Source organism: Tamandua tetradactyla, chromosome 2 (assembly GCF_023851605.1).
Source record: "Tamandua tetradactyla isolate mTamTet1 chromosome 2, mTamTet1.pri, whole genome shotgun sequence".
Classification (NCBI taxonomy): domain Eukaryota; kingdom Metazoa; phylum Chordata; class Mammalia; order Pilosa; family Myrmecophagidae; genus Tamandua; species Tamandua tetradactyla.
This window is the reverse complement of record NC_135328.1, coordinates 13,740,898-13,761,887: the sequence shown is the minus strand read 5'-3', so window position 1 is coordinate 13,761,887 and position 20,990 is coordinate 13,740,898. Positions and strand designations below refer to the sequence as shown.

Below are 20,990 nucleotides of genomic sequence, written 5' to 3'. Positions count from 1 at the left end.
TCACGACTGCGGCAGGGGGGCGATCAGCGAGGGGCCCAGTTACGTCCTTTTTACTTCAGCCGAGGCCTGAAGGCACAGGAGCACTCTAGGAGCTTAATAAATGCATTTGTGATCAAACCACACCATACTACGCCAAGGAAACAGGTCCTGGGCAGACGGATCGATCACTGGATTTGTTTGCGTGATCAGTAGCGACGCGTCCCTGCTGCATCCCGGGCACCCCGCCAGCTGGGCCCCGGAGACAACAGTGACAGGGCAGCCATGGGAGCCAATTGTAGGCTCTGGGCCCTGCTGTGGGGGCAAAGCCTGGGGCAGTGATGAAGGTGCTGGCAAAGGGGGTGGGGAGGCACCACTGGGGCCTGCTTGAAGGGGGCTGTTGGCGAGCAGATTACCGGGGTGGGGGGACATGATGCAGGGGGAGCCCCAATCCATGGTCCCGGCACACAGGAGGAAGCTGGGGTGCTGACGCAGAGAAGCGAAGGCTTGGGGTAGGCCTGGACTTCCCCAGCTTCAGGTGTGTGAGGAGACAACCTCGGGGGGCCGGGAAGGGGAGTTGCTGTGCTCAGGTCATCTTCCGAGGGGTCAGTGAGGGGCCTGAGGGCGTCCCAGGTTGCACACTTCTTCCAGTCTGAGCAGTCCAAGTGGTACTGGTGGCCCCCAGGAGCTTCCGGGCAGGCCTGGGGTCCCTAGGCAGCACCGGCAGTTTCGTGGGAAACACCCGCCTCTCTGATATTCAACGGCTCCTTCTGGGGTCTCAGACCAGTCCTACCAGGGCATGATGTCCCCAGTGCAGGCAGGACGCAGGCAAGCAAATCCCAGCCCTCGCGGGGCTGCTCCCACCCCCAGCGTCGTGGGGCAGGCTCTGCTTTGGCCTGGCATCGTCCTCAGACCCTTCCAGCTTCTGCGCACCGACGTCCCCCCACTAAACAGCCATTCGGGAGAAGGCTGCGGCGTCAAGACCAGCTCCCCGGTCAGACTGATCTCAGAATCCAGAATCATGGGGTCTGAGCAGCCAGGACAACCTGGGAGACCGAGGTGGAATGTCATGCACGTCATGCCTGAAAGCGGCAGGGGACACCGCACCTGGTCGGGGGACAAGAGGATAGGGCCGGTGACCAACCTTCAGCCTTGGAAGCTTGATTTGCCCAGTCAAGAGAAGGCTAGAATTTCTGTCTGCTTTGTTCATGGCTACATCTCCAGGGCCCAGAGGGCGAGTGCTTCATACAAGAGCTTTTGAATAATGAAAAAGGGCAATGTGGGCAGAGGTTAGAGGTGAGCTTAAGCCAGGCCTGCGAGGAAGGCGGCCATGTCTAGGCCAAGGCCATCAGGCATTCCACAGTGACCCAGATCCCCATGGCCTCTAAGGAGAGGGACAGCAGCTCCAGGAAACTCAGACAAGAAGTCGGCCACCTGGACACGGGCTTCCAGCTCGAGAAGCCTGCACAGGCATATATGCTCACATCACGCCACCATGCCCCAAGCCCTGCTCCAGTCAACCTCACCACACCATCGCTCCCTGTGGTGTGTAAGCAGGCTGGGCTTCCAGAGTGACCCGGGAAGCAGGCAGGACACCTCTGTCCACTCCCCCCATCTGAAAGAACTCAGAGAGATGGCTGCACTCGGTCTGGGCAAAAGGCAAGTGGTTTGAGCACTCATCTCATGGAGAACTTGAAATGGACCCTCAAAGCCCCACCACAGCGAGAGGTCCTAAATTCATCAGGGGGCTGGTGGAACCAAAGAAAAAGGGGGCAAGATGATGAGCTCACTTGGAGTTTTATAACAAAGGAACAGGGAAGCCGTGTCATTCAGTTGGCTCTGAGGTTTGCAAAATCGTATGACACTGATATAGAATAAGGCTCCTTTAACAGCCTTTCCTGATACAACACTTTGGGAGCTGCAGAGGGACCCTACAGAAATTCTGAAGCTAGCTCCAGCTTTTCTCCTCATTACTGAGGCAGTTGCTACAGACGGACCCATCCAACTGAACTAAGCCCATTGTGCTTAAAAAAAATTCCTTATACTGCTATTCAGAAGAGTGCATGATAGATTTCCCAACAATTAGCCCACATTCCTGCGGCCCTACAATAGTTTTTGCCTCAAGAAATTCCAAGGGGAGGCAGGGGTGGAAGGTATAAAGACACATATTCCAGGAAATCTGCCTGTCAGTAACGCTGAATTGGGTGACAGGCAGGACTGAGCTAATCGTCAACTAATTGACTATGGATTATCTCCAGGGGTAGGACCCCTTATTTCCAAACTGTGTCCTTTCGTGTGACATCATGCTCCTGTTGCTCAGAGGATGTTCTAGAATAAGCTCAGAGTTGAGGTGCTCGTGGGCAGCTGAGCCTTGCAAGCTTTCGCCCCTCCCAGTCTCTCTACACTGGGAATGCTCAACCTGGTGCACAGGGCAGGAAAGCAGGCTGACTCGGAGTAAACTTGCCAAAGAGCACTCACTCAGTGATTCTAAAGCATGCTGCCAGACGCATGGGAAATGAAATCCCCACAGGTGGGTGGTGAGGAAAGATGGCATCCCCTTGCGACCGGTGTGCCAGGGAACCAAGACAGTGACATCCCCAGGAAGGGGGTCCAAAGCCCACCTAGTGAGGGACCACTCAAAGGTGAGCTCTTTGAGGGACCCTGATCCATGAAGGGTCCTCAGCTGCCTCATCCCAACTCTGCAGAGCTACAAAGCAGGGACTGAGGGACTCTGAGTGAGCACATCAATTCCCAATGGCATTCTGGAAAAAACATACACGTCATTCTCTAAAACTCCTCAGCATCACAGCAGACTTAAAGAAGGCTGATAAAACAGCTGAGGTCGGGCTCAGAGCTATGACCAAAAGGGTCAGAGAAGCAAAAATGCAGGTGGCAAAAGACGTGTCCTGCAGGGACCCAGCAGGTTTGTGGGATTGACAGACCCATGACCAGTCCTAAGACCACCCCATGTCTGAGTTCAATGTCAGGGTCACACGCTGGTCACTAAAGACAGTGCACAGGCCTCTTCTGATAAAGAACCCTTCACCAGGTGAGCGTGCATGTCCCAGGGCCCCTGGTCCCCTTCTTATCTGAATCAGAAAGAGGAGCTCATTCCAGGCCAGGCCATGAGTGCCCAAGGAAGGGGGACAGGTCATCGATCACCAGCTTACTTACCTTATTTACAGATGTCCAGACAAGCCCGGAGGATTTAACTGACTCAGGGGCAGGTGGGGGATGTCATGCACCATTCCAAGGCTGGGTGACAGGGACAACTCGCTGCTGCACGGTAGCAGCGCATGTTGCTTCCCGCCTGCTCTGGGTATGTAATTAAAAGCAGACATCCAGAGCCTGGCAATTGATTCTCATTAAAAGCCTCTTGCCCTCCTGTAGGGAGCCATAATGGGTGACTCATGGGCCACTTCCCATCATCGCCCTCAATTAAGCTTCTGTCTGGAAGTGCTTCCTCTCCCACGACCCTGAAGTTCCTCCTGCCTCGTCTTCCGTAAACCACCCTTCCCCTTTTTGCATTCGGGATCCTGGCTGCCCACCTGAGCTGGAGATGCACCCACCTGGAGAAGCCATGGGGACAGGTGAGTCCTCATGCACTCACCTTCTGGGGCATGCCATGGCTGCTGGGAAGGGCGCCTGCATGATACCGGGGTCAAATGTGGCTCAGGAGAGATGTTGCTGGAGAGCCAGGAAGGACTCTCCTGGCCCTGCAAGCTGACTGGGGTTGGGCTCCAGCACACACCCCCACCCCCCACCCCAGGAGGTGAGCCTGCACCTCTTACCAGGGTACAGCTGCTTGGTGGGTGCACTGAGCTGCGCATCTTTTGTGACTCTGTAAGCAACATCCGGACCTTTGGAAGAGCGTCGTGTTGTGCAAAAGCCTGTTGTCTTTGTTATTCCATCAGGCAAATTGGGAAAGTCTAGAACCTTCAGAAGATCTGCTGGCTGAGCTGAAATGAGAAAAGGGAGGTGTGAGGTTAGCCACAGAGAAGAAAGGAGCCTCCACAGCCCAAGCTCACCTGTGCAGAAACACCCCGGATGGGGTGAGGTGAACTGGGAACCCACCCAACCGCCACTCCTGCAGCCACCGATGTCTGACGCTCAGAAGATGCTAAGGGCCCCGGGCGACCTCAGGGCGGAGAAACCCAAACCGAAAGCTCAGCAGCAGCAACAGTCAGTGCCCGGCTGCTTGCGGGAGCCCCGCACCGGGCCGTCCCCACTTGCAGCACCTTGGCCTGCTCCCACCTTCGTCATTGGGCACTTACACTGCCCATCCACCTGAAGCCCTCAACTGCCACCCAAGGAGGGTTACAGGTCTACAGCCCATGACCGCCTCCTCTTACTAGTCACATAAGGAACAGATGTCTCCAAATGGTCCTAAAGGCTGCAAAAGCCCTGTGTGATAGGATCACCCTCACAAAGGACTGGGGGTGCTGGCAGAAGTGACAAAGGGCTGATGGTGCATGCAATGCACAGTAAGCAATAGCGGGGCAGCTGCTCCTCATCTGTCCTTCCTAAGCAGAACAAAAGGGAAAGCCCTTGTCATAGTTTAGTCCTCCTTGTTATGCAATTAAAATGCACTTTTCCCATGTTTATTTATGGCCAATATACAGTCTCCGTCCCCCCCTCCACTAAGAACCAGGGGGAGGATCCTGCACCTCCCCCCTCCCTGGAAAGTTCCAGGGGCTCTTCAGAGGACAGCAGTGCCAGAGGCCGAGGAAAAGCTGTCACTGACCTAAGGCCCAGAATTTACTGGAAAGCTCCACAGTTCCCCCAAACACAAAGGTCCCTACCCATGGTCCCTCATTACATCCTGCAGCTTGGACCCTCCTGGTTGTGCTGACCACAAGGTTTAGAAACCACGGGCCTGCCCCCAAACAAATCAGCTTCATGTGCAAAGTTCAGCTCACATTACTACAAACAAGTGTCACCCTGGGAAGCCAGGCAGAGAAAATAAACTCAAATTCCCTGTGGGAGTGACAGACTAAGCTTCCTCCAGAGCCCGGCTGTAAGCATCTGCCTGCCAGGGGCGTGTGGATGGAGCCAGGCCACACCCAGCCATGGGAGCCAGGGCACCTGGGCCCCACCTGGCCAGTCCACACAACACCTCCTCATCCCAGGTGACCGGTTCAGGTCAGGCCAGTAAAATCCATCCTGGAGACTTGTCCTCTGGGAAAGGAAAGGTCTCTGTTCTGGGGTCCAGGTAAAGAGGATAGTGACCTTGAGCTCCACCAGGGTCGGGAGCTCATGTCTGCAAGTGAGGCTGCCACACAGAGAAAAAGAGTCCAGGATGGAGAGAGAGAGAGAGAGACTCTGGGCACACTGAGCACCTGGATCGAACTGTGCCTGAAGCAGGGCCTCTACACAGCAACAAATTCATCTTAATGAGGGGACCAGTTGCAATTAGATTTCTGACAGGCACTACTAACCAAGGGTGCAGAGGCAGGGTTAACCCTTGGCTCTCTGGCCCTCCTGCAATGTTCAAGTTACTGAGGGCCTGTCCCTCAGGTAAGTGTCATTTTGTGCCCAGGACTCACTCAAGAGGAAAACTCCACTTTATTGACAAGGGTGGAAGTAGTGGTGGTACAGAAGGACCTCCAATGCTGCCTTCCCCTTCGCCGGTGCCTGAGGGATCCTGCAGCCAGCCTGCAGCCAGCTCCCTACCTGGAGCCTCAGCCAAGGGGGCTGGGGATGGCCAGGCATCCTCATGGCGTGACCTGGCAAGCCCCGCACAAGGGAGCTGCCCAGACGGAGGAGGCCGCCCCTGGGAGGCAGTGAGTGTGGGGCTGCAGGGAGGCGCCGACAGGGTCCCAGGGAGGACAAGCTGGCTGTGCAGGGAAGCCCGGGCAGCTGGGCCAGGCTCTGAAGGACACCTGGGTGGAAGGGAAAATCAGGAGGCTCTTCTCCCTCCCCCAAGATGTCCTCCAGACCACAGTTCTTGGAGAGGGTGCCACGTGCCCGGATGCCAGAGGCTCCTGCTTCAGCAGCGTCCTTTCAACACCTTGGCTTTGCTGCAGTCCTGCTGTCCATTTAATCAAAGACCAGAAACATGGCGGGGGTGGGGGTGGGGGCAGGGAATGTCCATTTCCGCCTGGAATGGAAACCAGTGCACAAGGCAGAAGGTACGGACTGTCCAGAGAGCTCAGGACGCTACCGCTGGTGGTTTGTCTCCATCTGCTGATGGAGCCGCTGCCTCTCGCCCTGCTTCCTTTCTTCCTGGGCGGGGCTCTCGCCTCCTGCCCAGGGCCCAGCCTCTACTCGGCATGGTCAGTCCCTCCTACATCTGCGGCACCTTGGGAGTACTTGGCTCCAGAAACGTGCCCCCTGGCCCGCCACAAAGCATTTATCTACCTGACATCAGAAGGAATGTCAGGGCAAGCGTTTGAGGAGGACGGCATGGCCGAGCCCCAGTCTGGGCCACCGGCCCCTGCTCACCTGCCATAAGGACTGAGTGCCGAGCTCTGGCCCATCCCTGAGATTCAGTTCCAAGATTGGAGGTGGCCAGGGGAAGGGACCAAGGATGACAGCTGGGTGTTCTTGGATGCACATCAAAGCAAGCCTGCCATGCTCTGCTCGGATCTCAGGCCTGTGAAGCTGCTTTCTCAATTGTTAAAGGGGAGAGCTGTTTTCCAGGCGCCTTTGTGGGCAGGTTTAGAAGCCTCTATTGCAGCAAGTGGAAGAAGCCACTGGGCCTTTCCCAGGCCCTGTGCCACCCGCTCTACGGCCAGGGACTTCCTGTGCCAGAGCTACAAAAATATTGTAGCCTTTGAAATAGGTGTGGGAAGGGCCCAAGAAGCATCTGGCAGCACAGGGATCGGTCAAGTTCCTTCCTGCCAATACCGGAATCTGCTGCTGTTACAGTAATTTCTAGAGAACCCAGGGCCTCGGTTCCTCTATCCAGATGCAAACTGTCTGGAAACAGCACCAGCTTGGGGGACAGAAGGATGCGGGTTTGGAATCCAGGGTCACCACCTCGTAAGAAGACGCTGGCACTTCCCTTCACTTCTCTGAGACCAGCATGCGAAGCCAGGAGAGACAGGGGAACCCCAAGCCCTGCACACACACTCAGCAAACACAAGCTGCCCCTTTGCTCTTTTCCTCCCTGATGGCTGAGCAGGGAAGACACTGGCCCTCGGCTCCCCTTACAACACCCGCTTCTCAAGGAAGACAGGAATGAGAGACAGTGTGGCCTCTGCACCCAGCAAGGGTGTCCACTCCGTTTAGAGTAATGGCCAAGCTGGATGTGCTGGTCAGTTCTCAAGAACCACACCCTGGTGCAAAGGAGGCCGTCTCCAAAAGCCTCAGGGAACAAGGGCTCTGCTCAGAATTCTGAGCTTTTTTTTCTGGTGCCCAGGACCAGCCATAACGGCAGCTGTGAGGAGGCTAAAAGGTATCCAGAAAGGGCCGCCACCTTCAGCCCGGCCTCCTTCCAAAAAGCTCCGTGTTCTGCAGCCTGCACAGCTGAGGACTGCATCTCCCAGATCCCTCAGTCCTGCATACAAGTTAGAGTCTCCTCAAGATGTAGTCTCAGGATATCTGGAATGGGAAGGCAGGTGCTGTGTCCTTTCGGCACTGCCCACAGTGGCACGCGGCTTGTGGAGGCAGCCGTGGTGCTGCACCCAGGCCTGGAGACCAGCCTCATGGATGGGGACCTGGCAGCAAGTGCAGCAGGCACATGAGATCTAGATGGCAGCCCTACTGAGGGGGTGTGACCCTGAAAGGAGTAGTGGGGGGGGAGAGCCTCCTGACCCCCAGCATGCCAGCCCTTCTGATGGCAGGGTGAGCACCTGATGCCCTACATTAGATCGCTTTCTCCTAAGCTAACCACAATACAACTCACATTCTGCTCTGTGTACTGAGCTTGCCTGATACAAAGAGACGCCCATAAATTACCCAAGAAAAGGCCCAGCACAAATCCACTCCAATCCTGTCTGCACATTATAGGGAGCCTTTGTTTCATCTCCCGCAAGTCAGAATCCCAAGTTCAGCTTTATGGAGAGCTCTTCTTAAACATACCCAAGAAGGGGCCAAGCTGTCTCCCACAGTTGGCTAGACTTAGAAAAGCTGGACTCTATCTCACACTCACTTTCACTATCCATAGAAGCACCGTCATTAAAATACCAGCATTCTCAAAGCCTAAATAGATCTAAACAGATGTTAGGTTTATAGACCCACTAAAGGGGCAAGACACAGGAGAGGTCAGTTTTAAGGAAGAAAGGAGGTGACTGAGGAAGAATTTGGAGATATGTGGTTCGGTTTTAGGTGCCATGAGCCATAAAAGGCAGCATAATGACCGTAAAGAGAAATACAACTGTGACAGTGGAAGTCCATAGAGAGTTATAAGATGGATGGACAGATGGATGGACGGACAGGCAGACATTGGGTGGCTAGGTGGATGATGGATGATGATGGATGGTTGGGTGGATGGATGATGGACAATGGATGGATGATCAATGAACAGGTGGATGCATAGGAGGTGTGTGGATGGGTGGATGGATTGACCAAAGGACTAGGTGAATGACACAAATCAGGAGGTTATAAGCACCAGAAGCAGAATTTACAACTGGCCATCTAAGTAGTCAAATGTCTCAGAAGCTAACGGCAATGTCTCAACCCTCCATGCAAGGGTGACCCCGCTCCCCAACGGGTGTTTCCACAGTCCCTATTAAAGTCAACTGCCCTGCCTCCTTCAGACCGATGGCCAGAATTCTGAGCTTTTTCCATATCCCACACAGCCAGCCTGGCCTCTACTTTTCCTAGTTGGCAGGTCACCAGATGCTGAAGCACCCATCCAGAAGCCCTGGAGTACTTGTGACCCAGGCCACCAGCTGGTGGGAATGACCCAGCCCATGTAACCAGAGAGGGCAGGGCTAAAGCCAAGCTGATGAGCGGTGAGGACGTGGCACCCGACTCCACCTAAGGCCTGAGCACAACGAACCTGCCCAGAAGAACCAGCCTCAGTGGCCAGGCAGCCAGGAGAGCCAGATGAGCAAGCTACTCTGTGCCCACCCACCTCCCCCGGGACTGGGAGGGCTCTTGGGTATTTGCACGTGCACCCAACACCTATGAGCCCAGATGGAATGAGACAGCTGCTTGTAACAGGAATTTAAACCGGTTCCCATGAGTCAGCTGGCAAAACCTCTCTGTGGTGCTCAGAAGCAAGAAAGGGGGGTGGAGGTAGGGTACCTGCCTGCCCAGGCTTGAAGGTGAACGACGGCTGGGTAGTCCCTCGCTTTGCATTGAACCCTTAGGAGAGAGCACTTCTTTGCTGCAATGCAAACACTACAGAAGACAGTCTGCGCTCAGCACTGCACAGAGGAGGGCAAAGGAGCGAAGTCTTAGGCCACCATCTCCAGCTACAAAGGATTTGGCATCAGAATGGCATCTGGAACCTTCCAGCCCAGTACTGCCGCCACTTCATGCTCAACGTCGCCACCATCCTGCCAGCCCCGGGGAATGGAAAAACTCAGAGTGGCCCTGTGCCAAGTGCTGACTTCTGCACCTCCTCTTTCTGCTCCCTCCCTTCTAGCACATGATGCCAGGGAGTGGGGAGAATGAGGCCTCAGAATAGAACTGAGAAGCTGAAGGCCAAAAAGGAGAGGTGTGCCTGCTATAGATGGGATGCTGAAACAGGAGCAAGGGTGGGGCTTCACCTTCCTGGTATGCCCAGAGCCCAGCCAGCACAGGAGCCAGTACACAGTAGGTGGTCAGCAATGTTTGTTGAATGACTGAGTGACCCCACAACTCTAATTGCAGGCATACAGGGTAAATAACAGCAGCCTGACTACTGTTGGTACTTTTGTAAATAAAAATTAACACTTTGGTTGAGTTTTGTTTTGGAAAGATGCATTGATTTCAGGAAAGCATAGGGTGTAACTCCCACAGCCACACCAAGATGCAAACAGAGCAGATGCTGCTACCTCCGTCTGCGAGCACAGAAAGTGAGGTTTGAGGACCGAGAATGGTCACACCTGCAAGAGGCACTGCTAAGGCTTGCACCCAGCTCTCTCACTCTTAAGACACTCCTTTTTGCCCTGAACAAGCCCTGCATACTTTTAAATGTTTGCTAATTGGTGAAGATTGCCTGGGAGGCCCAGATGATATGTTTGGTTATTTTCCTTCCATCCTCAAGGTTCTAATTAGGACGTCGTGATTGATTAGAAGGTGTTTCCTGCCAGCAAACACACAGGGGAGATGGCTGGGTCTCAAAACGCACAGCCCAGCCCAGAGATTCCATAGAGACCTGACAGAGAGGGCTGATCCTTTCCTCAATTACACCCCAGCTGGTCCTGGGGCCCCCCTCTGACCATGGCTTCTTTGGTGTCAGGAACACTGGCTCGCCCATCTCTGGGTCCTTATTAGAAGGTGCAAAATGTGCTGACCTATTCCCAGGCCCGTCTCCACCTCAGGCTCCCCACGCTACTCCTGTCTGCATGGGTCCCTCCCTGCTAAAGGCCGGCCATGGCTTTCCTGGAGTTCATTCCCCAAAGGCTCAAGAGCCTGCACTCCAGGCCCAGCTCACAGCTTGAGTCCCCAGCACTCCCGTGGGTACAAGGCTGCTTCCCTCGGGGAGACTCGGCACTGGTGGGGATCCCTAGGGCACCCAGGCAAGAGAGGGCGGCAGTTCTGCTTCCCACTGGAACTCCAGGGCCCATCTACCCAAAGGCCCCAGCCCCTCATGGCAGCGCCCAGGGCAGCAGAGACCAGAGCCTGGGCCTGCCAAGGTCCGGGCTCTTGGGGCCAAGTTAGCAAGACTCACGCAGTGCAATGAGCCGGTCGGGGCGTGTGAGCAGGAGACAGAGAGAGAGGAGTTTTTTGCATGCTCCAAAATCAAGATCATTGTCTTCAAGGCAAAATTTAAGAGCTCTCTAAACAATCGCCCAGGTCTAGGGTTATTCAGAACTCCCAGGACAGAGCTGTCTAATTTTAGTGCTAGAAGGGGTCCTAAATAGCATCGAGGTGATCAACTTCTATTCCCAGTGAGATGCAGAAGAGGGAGTGATGACTCCAAGAAAACCCAGCAAGCTGGGGCCGTCCAGACTGGGGCAGGGCCACCCTCAGCTTGGAATCCAGCACCCTGAAGTCCCCAGGCTGCATTCCACTCTGCACAGGCAGAGGCGTGATCAAGCCAACGGTGGTTCCCAAACCAAGTGACGTGTTCTCTCCCCAGCGCACGACCCTGTCGCTGCCCTGCTCATGAACATATGGATGCTGTGCCGATCACCTACGCAGCCTCCGCCTCCATCCCCAGGCCGGGGACTCTGGGAGCCAGGGCCAGTCTCGCCCCTCTGGATCCAGCCCTGTCCCGCAGCCAGCAGACCCTCAGCACTACGTGCTAACAAAGCCCGCATTCTCCTCTGCTTGGATGGGCCCAGCTCCGGTGCCGTCCTCCCCAGCGCCCCACTCCCCCTTCCTGGAGAGGGCCAGGCCCGCACATTGGGCAGGGAGGGAGGGTGGCTGAAAGGGAAGCTCCTCAGGCCGAGGGCGCCCACAGCCCTCCTTTGAAGCGTGTGGCCTACACGGAGGGTCAACCCCGAAGGCTCAAAAGCAAACAGAGGCCCCTCCGGCGGTTCCATTCGAAATTCCTCTTCAGTGACTCAATTATGGGAACAAAACGACAGAACATGGGTGGGTGATGCGCCGAGGGCCCTGAGCAGCTCTCCTGGAAGTGGCCTTGCTCCAGTGGCCATCCTCGGGGAGGCGGGCAGACCCCTGGCCCCCACCCCACAGCCACCCTGAAGCCTCTTGCAGGGCAGAGACCCAGGCCTGGGCACATCTAACTCGGGCACACCATCAACCCCGCCCTCATCCTGCCCCACCTCCCACTCACCGAGGGCTTTATCCACCAGCAACTCCCAACTCCCCACCTGACATCCAAAACCCACCCCACACCACTCCCTCTGCCCTCTATCAGATGTCCTAGGAGGCCCCGCTCTCCCAGCCTGGTCTGTCCACTCACTATTGTGACTCAGCTCCATTGTGGTCTAAGAGAACAGCACCCCCTAGGGTTGTGCAGTGCAGTTTGGATGGCCTCCTGCCACCACCCTACTCCTCCAAACCCGTGGGCCCCCACATAGGCACCTCCACGGCTGAGCCCCGACTCAGGCACAGCAGGCAGCATTGGCATCAGAGCTGCACAGGCTGGACTTGACCCTGGCTCTGCCCTATGCAGGTCAAATACCACTCCCACCCCCATCCCTGCAGGTGGGAAACTCAAAGCAGCCTCACCCCTGCTCTTCCTCCGGAGCCCAAAAGTGCCCTCAATGAGCAGTCTCTGCACCGGGAAGCAGGCAGGGCCCATGAGAACTGCCCTTTCCTGAGCTCCCTCTTGATACGTCCAGCAAGGCTTTTCCTTATCGCAAATGCCAACTCGCTCTGTTTGCAGTAGTGCTTCTCTTTGCCCTGGAGATCCCTTGGGCTCTCGCTATGGACAGTCTCGCTGCCCAGCAACCTGGCAGGAAACAGCAACCTGTCTCTGTTTGCAGGGGTGAGCACCAGTCAACAGCGATGCCAGCCAGAGTCCAGATTGTCCCCAAAGGTTCGTGGGGACAGCAGTTAGGGAGGGGTGGGCCCCTGCTAGGGACAGAGAGAACTCAAGGCCCTGGGGCTGGCATCTGTGGATACCCTCACCCAAAGCATCTTTAGAGGCACACACAGGGCTGAAAGCAGGTGCTGGGGCAGGTCAGAGGGTGGAGGAGAGACAGCTGGTGGCTGAGGCCCTGAGCACCTGCTGTGCACCTACCTGCCTTGGGCTCTGTGCCTGATGACCTCACTGTCCTCATTTATCAAGACAGCCCACAGAGTGGGCACTTGCACTTTGTGGACAAGGAAAGTGGGACTAGGAAACATTACATAAAGTTGCCCAAGGTCCCATGGGGATTCAATAGCTGTCTGGCTGGCTTCAGAGTCTTCATTCTTTCCTCCACCCCATGAAGCAGAGGAGATGCTGGAATCCTCCCTACACCACCACCAGACAAACTGTTGCTGACACTCCTTCTCGCCATGGGCATGGCTAGCAGGAAAGTGCTGGCACAGAGGAAAGAGTAGGAGGGTCACTCCCAGGAAGAGTAACTGTTCTTCACTAGAAGTCAATGGCTTTGGGGAAACCTTGGAGTGAGCTTCAACATTCAAGCTGCAGGGGCTATGGAAAATCTAAAAAACCCAGACAAATGGAACTGGGCAGAAGGTGGCTCTCTTGTCTTACTGCAACATTGAAATACTCTCCTGAGCTTCAGCAGGAAAAGCATCCTGGAGACACAGTCTTCTTGTCTCTGCAAAGTGCCATGCTGGATGGTCAGTAAACGCTCATTGAATGAATGACACCAAGAGGTCATTCCATATACGGACAAAGGCATGTGAATGAAACGAATGGAAGAAAGCGGATTAGGGAGAATGAATGGAAGAGTGGAAGGAGGGATAATGGTTGGGTGGATGGGTGGATGGATGGTTGGATGGATGGATGGATGGATGGATGAGTGGGTGGGCAGCTAGATGCATGGGTGGGTGAGTGGGTGGGTAGGTGAATGGATGAGTGGGTGGGTGGAGGGGTGGGTAGATAGATAGATGGGTGGATGGATCGATGGATGGATGGATGGACAGATGGATAAACAATGGGTAGATAGGCATTAGGAAGGAAGGAAAGATAGATCATGAATGGAAGGGTGAAAGAAAGAAACACTGGACAAGAATGACTTAGTGGATGCTTAGATTGATGTATGGACTGATGCACAACTGAATGAGTGAGAGAAGGCTACATCTTAAAAATTCAGTAGTTAAAATAATTTCTCCAAGATTTAGGTGTCAACTATTCACCTGACCACTTCCCCACCCTGGGAGCCTCATCCTTCCTTTCTGACCAGAGAGAGAAACTGTGTGATGCTGTTATGTCTCCTTCCCAAGGCAATCACCAACCTAAGCAGAGGCAAAACAGCATCATGGGGTCAGTACCTTCAAGGAAGACCGGCTGGGTATGGAAAACCTGTGGTGTGCACCCCATGCTTTGAACAACCTCAGTATTCCAAACCCTGTTGGGAAGTGAGGCAGCTCAAGACAGGCCACAGAAGGGAACTGCTGCCCAGTCCCCATCACAACCTCGGTCTGGGTGACAGTATCAGCAGGCCACATCCTAACGCCCAGGCCTGGGGGTTGGAAAGCATTGTCTATCATTTTGCTTTATTTCCTTGCCCAGGCTGATGGTTTCCCTTCTTTATGGATCAGAAGGTCAAGAGTCCTGAGAAGCCTTTAACAGATGTTGAACATAGGAGGGCTTATGGTAAAATTTCAGCCGGGGGGGTGGGGGAGCACCCTACTTATTAACATGGGAAGGGACAACAGGGAACTCACCCTGTGCCCCCCGTTCAGAAGCAGGACCAGTCTGAATCTTGCTTTCCAGGCTGTGGACACCCTCTTCTATCCCTTGTCAAGGCTGAGCTAAGGGTTCAGAAACCTGGCACCTCCATATCCCTTTTCATCTGTGGCCAGGCACTGGCCAAGCACCTTTTACAAGGCTCAGACATGTGTACCTGCTACCATTCCTCACCTGACAGCACCTGCAGAGCTGAAGTCAAGGCCCAAACCTTCAGATTTCGAGAAGGTAACCCTCAACGCACACCTACCGTTACTTGAAAAGAAGTCATGGCGTCAGTAAGGACTCAACAGAGGGCCAGGTTCACGTGGGCAGGGACATGTGGATAGGATTCACGGAGTGGAGGCTTGGGCCAAGCCTTAAAGGATGGAAGAGGAAGACACAGATGCCAGGTGGGACTGAGAGAAGTAGGAATGGGTTGTCTCGAGTCACCAAAGCACCTTCTAGGCCCAAGGAGTCATCCACCCAGGACAAGCTCACGCTGGAGAGTAGGGCGGCAACCCTGGGCCAGAGTAGAGCCAGGTCATGAACAGAAAGCCCAGGCTCCACTGTCCCGACAGCTATAGCTGCAGCAAAGCATGCTAAGCCTACATGAAGAATTGGGAGGCGATGTCCCCAGCTAAGAGAAGCCTTCCAGCCCAGCCCTAAGCCCTAAGGGAAGTGTCCAGTGTCTCACTGCCTCTGCTCATGCCTCCTTGCCTTTGATGGTCATTGCTGCTTCCTACTGCTTTTCTTCATCATCTGTTCCAAGCTACCTGTCATTTCTCAAAGGATTATGAACAGGGCCTCACAACAGACAACCTGCCTCCAGCCAACTGCCAAAGATGGTGAGCCCCAGAGGAAGGCAGCTGAGCATCCAAGCACCCTGCTCTGCCAGCAGCTGCTTCCTGAGCCAGCAAGCTGGACAGGGGACCCATTCATTCATCTTAGCTCCCTCAAAGGTAATCAATCCCTTTCCCTGTTCTGGAGAAAAGGGGTGGAGCCAACAGCAGGAGCAAGTTCTACCTAAGGGTGGGGCTTGTGCTGTTCCCACTGGCGAGGTCCCTATGTGCCCATTTGCATGCTTCCAGAAGGGCCCAGAGGGCTGGGCATGCTGCCAGCAGTCCACCCAGGGTCATGCTGGCAGAGGAGCCTGTAAGGACAGGGCCTGGGTCTTGGGTCTCCACACCCAGCACCCAGCCCAGGCCCAACCCACAGTGAAGGCTCATGAAGCCACACCAAGGGGAAGGGGGCAGGGCAAGAGAGAACACTGGTTTCACGTCAGACAACTCCAGGGTGGATTGACTTCAAAGGGCTTCTTGCAAAGGACAGAAGCACCAATCACCAGGCCTGCTAGGCTTCTTCTGGGACCATCATTCAGTCACCTGCATTTATTCATTCATTCAGCATGTTTACTCAGCACCTACTGTGCATCACACACATTGGGAAGGCCCACGCCATTCCAGATTTATCCCTCCTGTCCTTCCGGAGTCAGAGGAAACCCTAGGTTGTACTGATGGGACCTCTCTAGGCTCCTTGACCCCACAGAAGGTATCTGAGCTTTCTACAAATGTAGGTGGAGTCTTCAGGGCTCAGAATAGTCAATGAAAAAGCATTTTCTTCTTTACAGTGATGCCAGTGGAGCCAGGCACTAGGAAACACCCTACAACCAACAGCAGCCCCACAACTCAGAGCCTTAGTTTCCCCACTGCCAAGGGGGTATAACGACAGGACCTGCCTCAATGGGGAAGCTGAGAATGGCATCTGAAACTAATTTCACTCATCATGGAGTTAGCCAGTCAAAGTGGGGTCCAAAATTCACCCCTCTGTTGCTCAAGGAGAACGGCATGGTCATAAATAGTGACGGGCCTCTGCTTCACGGTGTCTGTTCCCACCTGGGTTACTCCAGAATCCTCAGGACAGCCGTCATACATCACACCCTCTGTGCCAGTCTGAAGCTCTAGGTATCCCAGAAAAGATCACGTTCTTTCAATCCATTCCTATGGTTGCAGATCTATTTGAGACTTTCTGATGAGACTATTTCAATTGAGATGTGACCCACCCCACTCAAGTCTTAATCCTCTTATTGGAGTCCTTTCTAAGAAGAAAAAGACATTAAAAAGTCCTAGAGAAGTTTAGAGAGAAGGACTCACAGAAGCTAAGAGAGACAGAAACTAAAAGAGAGAAACACACAGAGAAGCTGAGAGAGAAGCCAGAAGCTGAAGGCAACAAAACCCAGGGGAGAAGGATCAGCTTTCCCATGTGAGAGAGAAGTCCCAGATCTCCAGAAACCTATCTTCAGAAAGAAGGCATCATCTTGTTGACGCTTTCATTTAGACATTTTCATGGCCTTAGAAACTGTAAACTTGTAAGCTAATAAATTCCCATCCATTGTTAAAGGCCAGTCCATTTCTGGTATATTGCATTTTCTCCACTTTAGCAAACCAAAACACCTATCCTCTCCCTGGCACAGAAGCCCTCAGGGACCTCCTGTGTCCATGGACTGTGAGTTCCTGGAAGAGCTCTCCAATGGGAGAAGAGTGCTTAGCCCAGAGGAGATCCCAGAAAAGTGAATGAATGAACAAACAAATGAACCAACAGGGGAATGACCCATACACCATCCTATGAGGAAGCCCAAACAGCCCCTCAGAGACTCCCATGAGAGGGGAAGCCCAGGACCCAGGCAACAGCCAGGACCACCCTGCCAGCTACATGGCAAAACCATACTGGAAGTGGTCTCTCCAGCTCCCATCAAGTCACCCAACCTGATGCCACCTGGAACTGGCAAGGGGTCTGTCTCCACCAAGACCTGCTCCAGATGCAGAGTCATAATCAAGTAAAAACAGTGCTATTGTTTTATGACACTATGTCTTTGGTTACTATGCAGCAAAGCCTGCTGCACCTATAAGCAAACAGTAAACCAGGGAAGGTATTTGTTGCAGAAATACCATATGATATTTAAAAACTCTTACAACTAAAAGGAGGGCCAGGGAAGACAAATAATGTCCCTGCCACTAGTAGTTAAATAAACAAAAGTTAAAAGAACTCTCCACTGTCTCTTACACAGTTGGCAAAAGATTTTTTTTTTTTAATGCACCAAATTTTTGCAAGGATTTAAGTAAACAGATGTTCTCATTCAGTCTAAACTAAAACGTTTCTAGGGACCAACCTGGAGCTCCACATTGTATGTCGTCTGGAAAGTATAGGGATCTGCCCCAACAAAGAGACAGACATAAGCTCAATCCTCAGGCAAAGAGGCTGGACACAATGTTATGTGCAGTGCCTGCAACCTTGAAAGGACTAAATGTTCCAACCTGGGACATCCGTATCCTAAGACCATACTAACATTAATATACATCTTTTAGAAAAATAGTTAAGCAGCTAGGAAAATGTTCATGGCATCCTTTGTTTGCTTATAATGGTTTTTACAAAGTTCAATTTCCAAGTGTCCACTGCTACTATATCCTGAGACTGTGCTAAATCTTGTAAATTCCTTAGAATTTTCAACGTAGACACATATGTGCTATGCAAATAAAGACAGTTTTACTTCTTCCTTTCTGATCTTGATGGCTTATTTCTTTGTCTTGCCTTATTACACAGGTTAGGACCTCCAGTGCAATGTCAAATAGGAATCCTGAAAGCAGACACCCTTGCCTTGTTCTTGATCTCATGGGAAAGGATTCAGACACTCACCTCTAGGTATGCTGGCAACTACGGTAATTTTATAGAGATGCCCTTTGCCAAATTGAGGAAGCTCCCTTCTACTCCTAGTTTACTGAAATGTATTCTTCATATTTTAAGTTTACAACCGTTATAAATCAATAAATATTCCCAATTTTATAGACACAGACATAGAATACTGATACGTACATCAAAATGTTCATTAAGTAATTTATGACTGTACTTAATAAAAACTGATATAATAATAATAATAATAAACAAGTAAGGGATTATGGTTGACTTTCAATTCTATTTTTAATATTTCTATATGTCCACATATTAATTTTCAATAAAAAATTAATGGAATAATAAATGTCAGTGGCTGTCCTGCAGGAAATGACATACAATTAAATAACCATCCTTTCTTCACGTTTGCCAGACAGGGAAAGACAAGAGTTCTGTGGGTCTTTACCTTGCTGAAGGGCAATTTGTAAGTGGCCTTTATGAAACAGAACCATGTGTGCACTTCCTCAGGAATGCCTACACCCCACAGAAGTCTGGGGGCTGCCTGGTGCGCCCACCCCACCCCCACTCGTCCTCCCAGAGCCTCTGGAGGCCAGACCCCAGCCCCCCTTGCCCCCTTCCAGACTGAGCTGTGGACAAAAGGCAAATGTCTGTCACACACTGCTCTCCCCCCAGCACTGGCCCCAGCTGGCGTTCGCCTTTAGATTCACTTTAGAAAGGACAGCTTTAGAAACAGAAAGAAATTGACCACAGGGGACACTTTTGACACTTGTTAAATGTTTCAAAGCAAACAATCTGATTAAGGGAGTCAAAAGGAACAAACTTGTTGTAACAGATTCAAAGCCTCTGTCTGTAAATCAGCCCCTGCCCATATCTCATCCTCCAAAACGCATGGCTCCTTCTTCAGATGCAGAGAGACCCGCTTTTGGAACACAGGCTGGGAAGCCTCCGTATGGAGTTCGGTCAGTTCTATTCATTCGGTCACTCTGACCTTTGGAGGAATATTTTACAAGGCTTCTCCCAGGACCAGCAGACGTTTTTCAACTATTAGAGCTATGCAAGTTTGCAAAACTCTCTACGCTATGACTCAACCCTGGCTACGTGGACACCAAGTGAAGGCATAATTGCCCAGTGACTATCGGAACTAGCCCAAAGAAGGCAACACTAACTGGTGGCAGGGTCCAAAACCAGATTCCAGAGACATCGCCCACGAGTCTACACCACAAATCCCTGCTGAGTTGCCGGCACCCACACCCAGTGGGCTAGCTCAGCCTTGAGAGCCCAGGGTCACGAAGGGTCATGGTCTCGGCCAGTGGGCAGCGTCACAGGCTCTGGCGGTTTCACGAAGGCTCATAGGCCTCAGCCAGCCTCCTGGAAGTAGGTGAACAACGAGAGTTTGTGGCACCAAGTGGAGCCCATTTGTACTGCTGAAAAATCCATCGCCCAGCATTCATCCTATTGGCCCAGGGCTCATGAGGTCAGCTGCTGCAGTCAAAGGGAAAAGAAGGCCCTTCCCTTCCAACCCCTACTCCCTGCCCAGGCCAGGCCGCATCTCGCACTCACCTCCCTCTGCAGCCCTCCCAGACCCTAGCTCTACCTCACTCTTCTCTCACTACTGCTCCCAGGCAGACCCTAAGCACATGCATTCCACATGGCCACACGGGTGGGGAGAAGACCCCAGAATCAGCAGGCCCTTCATCTAGCACTGTCTCTTCCTCTGGATCTGCCCACAGAAGTGTCTATCTGTCCAGGGACTCAGCCAATGCCCAGATTGCCAAGGAAAGGAAGGAAAGGGCAGGCGTGATAATTAGCATTAGGTTCTAGAACATTCCCTTATATTTTCAGGCTAAATGGAAGGAGGGATGTGCCACTCTGAATTTTTATGAGTTATTATTCAATCACCCTATAAGGTGGGAATGATTGCACCTTCCCTTGGACAAGGAAAGTGGCCTCACATAAGCCCAAGGGACCTAGCACAGGTCAAACCAGGTCACTAGCATTAAGTAACAGTTCTCTGATGCTTCCTCAGAGCAGAAAGGGGGAGTAACTGGCATATAATGGTGTAGAGAGTGCAATTCTATAGCACAGGGTCCACCTGGCTTCTACACCTGATAAAACTGCCAGGTAAGTCTAGAAATGCTTGCCCGCTATTGGTTGGAAGGTAATTTCTGCAAGATACAAAGGGCTTTAAAATGTTCCTATGATTTGACTCAGTGAGTCATAGTCTAGGAATCTTTTTTAAGGACCTAGGAGAGGCAGAAAGGATTTATCAGAAAGATGTTCATCCAAGTGTTTTTTATAACAGCAAATGATTGGAAACAGTCCAAATCAACATGAAAGGAGCAGTTAAGTAAACCATAATACAAGCATACAGTGCAACGTTGGGCCACCATTACAATATTTACAGAGTTTATAGTGACACTGGAAAGTATCTAGGACCCAAAGTGGAACACAACTATTTTTCTACACATGAGCTCAATCACATGAAGTAAAAAATGTGAAAGAAAAAGAAGCATTTTGATATTTTTCCAAATTTTCTATTATGAGCATGCTTTAACTTTATAGTCAAGAAAAGCTATCCAGTTCCAAAGATGGAATTTACCTCATGTTTAACCACTAATTGCAACGTTTTCCTTGCTTCTCTCCAATTGTCCAGATCCTAGTTCTGCCAAGAGCCCTAGTTTTTCTCCCACTTTCCCAGCTACTCCCATAGCTCCCTTCTCTCCTGGCTCCTAAATAGTCAGTCCCTCATTGTTTTTCTGATTGTACAGTCTACTGATGTTGCAATTAGATTTCTCTTATCTCCTCAGTTCAAGCCAACAAGCATACTTTGAGAAGGTCGTTGTGCCTGGCACTATGCTAAGCATTGCGGGACCTGAAGTGACTCAGTCATTTCTCACCTTCTGCTCTGTGCACCACTGAGGAGACAGTCATACACTACCCCAATGCAAAACATTAGTGCAAACTGTTGTGGCAG

The 20,990-nt window shown here is 52.4% G+C and overlaps 1 protein-coding gene across 6 annotated transcripts in view; it reads right to left on the bottom strand.

Annotated features, from left to right (window-relative positions):
- COL5A1 (collagen type V alpha 1 chain) overlaps window positions 1-20,990 on the bottom strand; it is a 168,859-nt gene that overhangs the window by 128,047 nt on the left and 19,822 nt on the right. For 5 of the 6 annotated variants that reach the window (XM_077139687.1, XM_077139695.1, XM_077139680.1 and 2 more), the window contains exon 2: window positions 3,768-3,935. In XM_077139687.1, coding sequence (XP_076995802.1) covers window positions 3,768-3,935 — 168 coding nt within the window. Of the gene's footprint in view, window positions 1-3,767; window positions 3,936-12,213; window positions 13,320-20,990 lie in introns of those variants that run through there. The other variant, XM_077139705.1, reaches the window with a different exon arrangement.